This window comes from Trifolium pratense, linkage group LG5 (genome assembly GCF_020283565.1).
Source record: "Trifolium pratense cultivar HEN17-A07 linkage group LG5, ARS_RC_1.1, whole genome shotgun sequence".
NCBI lineage: Eukaryota > Viridiplantae > Streptophyta > Magnoliopsida > Fabales > Fabaceae > Trifolium > Trifolium pratense.
Genome location: NC_060063.1, coordinates 3,275,721 through 3,284,872, shown reverse-complemented (window position 1 = coordinate 3,284,872; position 9,152 = coordinate 3,275,721). Strand labels below are relative to the sequence as shown.

The window sequence follows — 9,152 nt, the reverse complement described above, 5'->3', positions numbered from 1 at the left end:
GGCGTCACCCGTAGGGGACGTCAAGAACAGAAATTAAATCAGGGTTGAGAGGCCTTGGCGTCACCCGTAGGGGGCGTCAGAAACAAAAAATAAATCAAGGTTGAGAGGCCTTGGCGTCACCCGTAGGGGGCGTCAGAAACAGAAAATAAAACAAGGTTGAAAGGCCTTGGCGATACCTGTAAACCTTACGAGTAGGGTACGTCAAAAACAGAAAAATAAAACAAGGTTGAAAGGCCCTGACGCTACCTGTAAACCTTACGAGTAAGGGGTGTCATAAAAAGAAAACATACAGCGAAGAAAGGCAAGATTATCAACATCACCAACAGAAAAAGCTTGCACGCAGTCAAAACAAGGCGACATATCGCCATACCAGCTACAATCGCCAAAAGGCAACAGGTATAAAGTTATTCACAAATGATATATAATTATATTTAAAGAGCTAAAGACATTGCAGGTGCAAAGTTGAAAATTTTAAAAGGCGAGATTATTTTCAACACCAAACACAAAGTACAGTGGAAGGGCGACTCCGAGCAGCGCCAATTCTTTCTAAATCTCCAAAGAAACAATAGTTACAAAATAAGGCGTGCAAACCTGACAGTACGAAAATCAACTACAACAAAGAAGTGGCGAGACATATTACGCTAGACTACTTACAATCTTCAAATATAGAATGTCAAAAGAAAATAAGAAACGTATGTCGAGTAGAAGAAGCAGAAGCACAGACTAACAAAGTGACTAGCCACAAAGTTTCAATTCGTTTCCAAGAAGGAAAGGCGATCCGCGAAAGATGAAGAGGCGAGATTGGTGACAACGCTGACTTGAAAATGCAAATACAATGAAAAAAGAGGAAGGGCGACTTGCCAACTTGCTCAAAGTCGCCAAGAAACAATGACAACAATATTCAAAGCCACAAATGGCGTACATCAAGATATTCAAAAGTCATAGAAGGGCGTACAAATTATCTAAGAAATATCAACAACAAAAGGAAGGACAAGGCGACAAGCAAACAAATAGTATGAGTCAGCAACAAATAGGCGACATAGAACCACGCCGAGACATAATAATCGCCAAGTTACTTCATTCAAAAGCACTTCGCCTTCTTGAAGCCTCGTGCTTGGGGGGCTGTGTACCGGGCCATGGACCAGGGTGTGATTTGTTAAGGCCCAATACGAAAAAGCCCAATGGGAGCATCTAAAGGAGAAGCGTGAAAACAACCATGAAAAACACATGATAAGCATGATCCACCATGACTTGGAGAAGAAGGAAGAAACTTGGAGAAGAAGGAAGAAGCTTGGAGAAGAAGGAAAAGTAACCGCCCACTACCCATGAATTCCTCTCCAAGCAAGGCGGTTATCAAACAACAAGAGGGAGATGTTTTGCCTATAAATAGGATCTTCTTCAAGAGAACAAGGGAGGCTCATTCGGAGAAACCACCATACTTTCATTCTTGTAAAGTTAATCAATTTTTTCATACTTGTATCCCTTATCAATCTTGAATAATACAAACCCCCTATGTTCTAGATCCTTTTTCTGACTTATAAAACTCCCAGGGTTGTTGGGATTGAACCGAGTGTAATCATACCATTTAGTCAATAATACAACCCCCTTTGAGTTTTTACCAGAACAATACCTTTCTCTGAGACCTCTATTTTTGATTCTATTCTTAGTAATAAGTTTTGCGTGGACAAGTATTTGGAGGCTAGACAAATTTTGATGCAAGGGTGTAGGTGGATGATTGAATATGGGAGCCAAATAAATGTGATTTATGAGTCTGGGTTGAGAAGTGGTGATAAGTGTTGTTCTTAATATACTTGTTCTTAATAGATATGTACACATAAATTGATATTTGAGAGATGTGTTTAAAGATTAGTAATTACCGTTTGGTGCAAAACATGTATCCACAACATAGTAATTGTAACAATTTACTTTAAAATATTTTAATATTATATATTATACACTACTAAAGTCCAAATTTAATTAAGTTAGTTCTGATTGTTTGCAACAAGTGAGAAATTATTTTCTGCTATGAAGATTGTGAAAAATAGGTTGAGAAACAAGATAGAAAATGAATTTCAAACTAATTATGTGATTACTTACACCGAGAGAAGAATTGCTAAAAAATTTAATACAAATTCAGCTGATGAATTTTATGATATAGAACAATGTCGTGTACAATTTAGATAAATAATATGTAGGGATGACAAAAAAACTCAAACCTGAGAGACCCACCCGAACCCAAACCCAAGTCAACGGGCGAAATCCGATTTGACTGGGTTTGGGTTTGGGTTCGGGTGACACCTGATAATATGGGTGTGAGTTTGGTATCAGTCAAACCCACACCCGAAACCCATACACCCACCCGAAATATTTTATAATTACCTAATTACCCCCCATAGTCTCCCTCAATTTTCTTGGAAGACCTTAATTTTAGTTGTAATTTAATTTCTTGAAAGTCTATGTTGTAATTTCTTGAAAGTCTATGTTTGAATTTTCTTGAAAGACCTTAATTTTAGTTGTAACTTAATTCAAAGTCTATGTTGGAATTTAATTTCTTAAATTTGTAAATTATTTTTAAATGTGATGCGGGTTTGGGTTTGGGTGGAAAAAACCCGAACCCAATGGGTGTGGGTGTGAGTGTTGTTTTGCCACCCGAACAACCTTTGGGTTTGGGTTTGGGTGATGATTTCGGGTGTGAGTTTGGTAAGTGTCAAACCCGCACCCATGGGTGCCCGTTGCCATCCCTAATAATGTGATGTATTTTTATTTTTTTATTGAATATATTTAAATACTATTATAATTATTATTTATTTAATATTTATTATTTAGTTATTCCGGCCCCCATTTTATAGATTCATGGATCCGTCCCTGAGTGCACCTCAAAACCAGTTGGTGCGCACCTTAAAAATTCAACAACTAATGATGTTGCCGAATAATAAGAAATAGGATGCTACGAAGATCCATTCATTATTTCATGAAGCAATAACGCCTTAGATCCTGGAAGTACCAATGTCAGATGCTCACTTGTCCATCTAGGGGTAAAATGAAAAAATCTTGACATTACAGGAGAGTAAACAGAAAAAAATTTCGCGCAGGGGGTAAACAAAAAATCCATAATTTTGCAGGGCATTTACCCTGGTTAAAACTTAAAGATGAACTAAAAGCGGGGACAACTATGGCAATTCTTTTTTATTGAACTAAAAGGAATTGATTGCATTTCATCGATTATAATAGGAAAAATCAACGAGAGGATATATAATTGTAACGAACAATGGGGCTAGATGATAAACGCTCTAGCTAAGTTATGAACAACTCTATTTTCTTGCCTCAAAAGCTATATTGTAACTAGCATTTGTGTTAATGAGAGATCTACGTGTGAATAAGGGAGTTTCTAACTCATTCTCATACATATAATCATTAAGCAATACATTCATTATTTGTTGACAAATCACTTTCAAAAATTACCTTATCCTAACCATAAGATAAGGCTAGAGAAAGAGCTTGCTTCAAAGTTGTAGCTTCACATTCAACAATGGTAATTTCAAAATGAAACACCATACTATGAGCTTGAATAAAGGTATCCAACCTATCCCGCAAACATATACCTATACCGAACTTTCCTGTTGTCTTGAATAAAGCTCCACCGACATTGCATGTTAGCGAAGTCACAGGTGGTTTCTCCCAACTCAACACACGTGTAGGCAAAAGGGACGGAACAAGAGCGTTGCTACACCAGTTATAATCTCGTATCAGATCTGAAGCGAGCATACAAGTTGAGACCAAATTAGCTTGTTTATTCTCCCAAATACTAGCATTATGCACACACCATATGCTCCAAAGAACAACAACAAACAACGACTGTTTTGCCTCTTCCATGGCCGAAAGAGTGGAGAAAATAATAGAAGGAAAACCGCCACTTTGATGGAATTGACGCTCTAAATTATTTTAAAGATTTACCTCTTGCCAACACGAAATAGCATGGACACAATCCGTTAAAAGATGCAATTTGTCTTCAGCTGCATGATTACATAGAGCACATATAGTTTGGACACGGGATACCATGACTATGAAGGTTGATTATTATAGGGAGATAACCTCGAAGCATTCGCCAACAAAAATATTTCGATTCACACCTAATGAATACTGTCCTGTTGCACAAGGTTTAAGCATAGACGGTAAGATGTTTGACGGAGTACTTACCGCTGGGTGAAACCTTCCAAATGATAGTATCACGTGGTGCTCTAAAGTGTAGTAAATCATGCTAACATCCACTGCATCTTGCACGTTAAAAATCGTGTCTAACAATTCATAATTCCAAAAGTATTTGAGATAGGATCAAAGAGATTGGAAACACACAAATTTGTATAATTCACATCATGAAAAATGGTTGATGGTCGCATAATAGCTCTAGATCATATCAATGGATCAAACCTTACATTAATGTTACTTCCGTCACTAATTTTTCACCTAGCCAAAAGATTGCAATGGTATAGTAGTGCTTTGGATACTTCTCCATGAATCAACCCAATTTAAACGACACATACATAAACTGAATCCATCTAAAAATGCAAATATTCACAAATATTAAGAGAAAATAAACTTGTGATTCAATCTTTAATCTCTCACAAGCTTGGTCAAATATTAATAAATGTTTGTTAGTGTTTTTTTTTGTTACGAATGTTTTTTTTAATCGAATATTCTCTGTGTGCAATTCCAGAGACTAATTTTCAAGTTTTGTGGGATTCAAATGAGTGACAGACTTTTTCTAAGAGTTTTAACACTGCTGCATGTCTAAATCAGAGATCGAACTTAAGACTTTGATTAAGAATTTTTTTGGTTTTCACCACTGGTATCCGGTTCATTGAACTGCCTAATATAGTTTGAGGGTCAGTTCTAGCATCAAGTGGTTTCAACCCTTTCTCAATCACAATCACATAATCAAATCATAATTAAGTCCAACATCAATAGAGGTGGGAATAGGCTAGGCCGAGCTAGGCTTTGCCAAGCCTGAGCCTGACCTGTCAAAAAATCGAAGGTCTGAGCCTGGCCTGTGGCCTATCATAGGCTTAAATTCTAGGCCTGAGCCTGGCCTTTTGAAAGTCTGATGTGGCCTGTTAGCCTGTTTAAAAGCCTATTTCATATGAACATATTTAAATAAATAATTATATTTATTTTGAAATATACTTATGAACTAATAAAATAATGTTCCATTTGATATTTTAGAGAATTTGACTATATATGTCATCATATTTCAATTCTAGTTTATAATAATACATTTATATATGTTAAAAACTAATGTAGATTAATAAACTTAAATTACTTAAAAAGTTAATAGATTTATAATTTAATCAAAGTATAAATTTTAATATATAAATAATAATCGTAATAAAAATATTATTCATGTTAACTTAAATAGGCCGGCCTAGTAGGCCTCAAAGGCTTTTTTAATGGCCTGCGGCCTGACCTTTTTTAGCTAAATAGGCTTATAAAAAAGTATTGGCCTGCTCTATTTAAAGAAATAGGCTGACCTGGCCTGAGCCTATGTAGGCTAGACCTTAAGGCCATGTAGGCCGGCGTGGCCTGTTCCCACCTCTAAACATCAATCAACACTTGACCAAAATTGGTTACAAATGCTTGAACATATGTGATGATTTTTTTTTTTAAAAAATAATCATATTTTTTATCTTATCCATGTATACGTAAGTAAATAAAAAAAAAAAAAAATCCTTACTGAAAATCAAAACATGCAATCTAAACCGCAAACATTAATGTTGTTAATGTTATCCATCCATAGGTTGCTACTTCCTAGTTCCTACCAAAATCATCATCACTTCCTCTCTACTCTCTCATCCTCCTCCAAATGACATTCTCCGTAGCCACCACTGCTACATGCGGTGGTGCAGGAATCCTCTGCAACAACACAACCACAACAACACCACCATACACCCCTCTCTCACACCTCACCCTCCCACCATCATCATCATCATCATCATCATCACCTTCAAGAAGAGCCCTTCACGTAGTTTCAGCTAAGAAATCTTCTTCTCGTTCTAAAAGAAACCAACCACCAACAACAACAACTGTTGATGAGGAATTACAACCAAGGAGTGATATTGAAATACCCTTTTACTCTGATGAAGATTGGCCATTTGAATATAGACCTCCTGGTACAACAAAGGAACCTGATTTCTTTGAAGGTGAACAGTGGAATACTGTTGGGTTTATTGGAGAGTGGTTGTGGGTTCTTGGTGGTCTTTTTGCGGTATAATTCAACTTCTTATCTTGTTCTTTTTTAGTTGCTATCTTGTGAATTCATGTTTTTTACTATTATGTTGCTGAATTGTTGGTGTGTCTTGTCTTGTCTTGTGTATGTTTGTTTTTTTGATTTCATTGAGTGGTTTTTGGAGTATGAGAACAAATTTGGTAGAGGATTGAATTAAATTTTGAGCTTATTTAGGGTCTATTTGGATTGACTTATTTAAGCTTATCTATTGGATAAACACTTGTGAGATTGTTTGAGAGAGTAGTTATGGAAACAACTTATTTTTATAAGTTCCCCACTATAGACATCACATTTTATATGCAGGAATCGGGGTTCGAACCCTGGACACTCCACTTATTCACCTTAAGTGTGAAATTCTAGACACTATGGCTCTGTTTGGTAAGGCCAAATTTTGAGCGTATAGCTTATAAGCTCATATGACCAAAAACTACCTGACCAAAAAAAGATATTGAAAACATCTTATGGCTTATACGAAAATAGTTTGACTTTATTATATCTTTCTTTTGACTTTATTATATCTTGTGTTGTGTTATAGAAATAGCTTACTTCATAAGTGCTAACATGATAAACCCCTATGTTATAAGCTGCAAATTACAGTGTTTATCCAAACAGGACCTTGGTGACATATCCACTAAACTAAGGACGTGTTTGAATTACGGTTTATTTGACTAAAACATGGTAACATTGTGATTTTGTTGAAACTCTAAAGTGTAGTTTTTTTTATTATGTCAAACTTACCACCAATTCAAAATAGGCACTAAGTAGTTAGAAAAATTAGTGTGAAAATGAAAGTAGTTAGAGAAGTTACAACTTACAAAATAACATACTTCTATCAAGGTTTAAAAAATTTGGTTTGGATTGTGATGTCAAGGTTTTTGATGTCTCTATAACACTATAACCATATCATGATCGTAATTGTTGCCACATGATGCTGTATTTTGATTTATCAGCGCCTATATTTGGATTCTTGGTGGTGTTTTCGTGGTATAGTTCAACTGTTATGTTGTTTCTTTTGCTATCTTGTGACTTCAAGTTTTGGACTTTGTTGCTGCTGTGCTGATTTGTGGGCGTGTTCATGTCTATATGTGGGCGTGTTTTTCTGTTAGTGATTTTTTTGAGTATGAGAAGAAACTTGGAAGAGGACAGAGTTTAATTTTGAGTTTATGTGGTACAAATCCACTTATCAAGTATTTGGATAAGCAAATAAAAATTGCGTAAAAAAGTTTATAAAAATAACATATCCACTTATCTTTGTGACTAAAACATTAAGGTTTTTGATGCCTCACACAACCTTATTGCGATCACAGTTGTTGCAGTATGATACCATATTTGACCACATTTTTGTGCAATATTAAGAATCGTGATGGGAATGATGTTTAAAACCGTCACTACATTACCATATGTTCATACGCTTTTTTTTATTTTATTTTTTATCTTATTTACATAAGAAAGAATGCAGAGTTTATCTCATTATAATTTATACTGTGAATTTTTTATAACAGAACGATGTTAGTTTCACTTCGGTGCATTGCATTATCGTTTTACTAAATTTAAAACTACTAATGATAGAATAACTATATGAGAAACTATTAAGAAAGACTGAGAGATTAATGCGTTGGATAGAGATATGAAATATATGATAGAACATTATGGCGTGTTTGATCCATGTAGCCGACCCTAGTTAGTGTAATAAATAAGGCTTAGTTTTCATTTCTGCATTTCAACTTCTTATGTTCTTATTTGTTTGTTTTTTTGGATGAAAATGAATGTTTGTCTGGAGACTCCAGCTTACTGATCTTTTCTTATTATTTAGGCATGTGGTTCGGTTTTTAATGTTAAGAACTTCATTGTGATCGCAGGTACTTGGTGGTGGATTTGCAGCCATAAATTACAATTCAGGAGCATCAGATTTTAAGGAAACTCCTGCATACAAGGAATCTGTTCAGTCTCAAGAACTTTTAGAACAACCTGAAACATCCGAATCAGATGTATTCGACTCCAATCCTACAGAGGTAGCTCCTAGTTTGAACTAGTCTTATTCATAGATACAACAAACATACCTTGTTTTAGCATATATGAATCCAGGTGAATGATTTGAAACTTTGTAGCACTCAATTTGTAAGGCAATGATGATTTTGTTTGCATAAACTCAGTTAAGTGTATCGATTCTGAGGCAAAATGGTCATGTTGGTGTTGCTTGTGTTATATTTTTTCGATTCTTAGAAGTTGCAACTTTTTTATCAAATCATTGTTGAATGTTGATGATGATGTTATCTCCTATATAGATAAATACATTGGAATTTTAGAGATGACATTTGGATTCAAATGTGGTACATGGTTAGAGTTGTTTGTATGGACTAATTGTGTTTTACTATTTTGACTTTTGAGTTGTTTGTATGATTCACTTATTATTAGAGGCTTGTTTGGAATGAATTATTTGATTTTATCTACCGATATCATAAGAACTTATGACACTGTTTGGAAGAACTTATAAAACAACTTATGAGTTTAAGCTCTCCAGGATAGCTTATATAAGAAACTTAGAGATTATACGAAAACATTTTGACTTTCTTTTTTCATGTGCTACAAAAGTAGTTTATTCATAAGCACTTATATAAAAAGCACTCATCTAAACAGGGAGTCTAGCACGAATTGCTAGTCAATCACATTTTGCTTGATCAATTTGAAGACACAAACTATGAAATTTCTTTATCCTTGAACAAGAGATCACAATGTTTTAAAACAAACAACAAAACAAATTCGATTTATGGAACAACTACAATGTCTTATAACAAAAACAACTAAACATTCGATTTAAAGAACCGAAGTTTTTCAGTAACATTAACATACAAACAATCCACACTCAAACTCT

The 9,152-nt window shown here is 34.9% G+C and overlaps 1 protein-coding gene across 1 annotated transcript; it reads left to right on the top strand.

Annotated features, from left to right (window-relative positions):
* Positions 1–5,741: 5,741 nt before the first annotated feature.
* LOC123885527 lies at positions 5,742–8,592 on the top strand. The gene is made up of 2 exons (XM_045934808.1): positions 5,742–6,259; positions 8,140–8,592. The coding sequence occupies exons 1-2, from the start codon at positions 5,858–5,860 to the stop codon at positions 8,311–8,313; spliced, it is 576 nt and encodes a 191-aa protein (XP_045790764.1). The 5' UTR covers positions 5,742–5,857; the 3' UTR covers positions 8,314–8,592.
* The last annotated feature ends 560 nt before the right edge of the window (positions 8,593–9,152 follow it).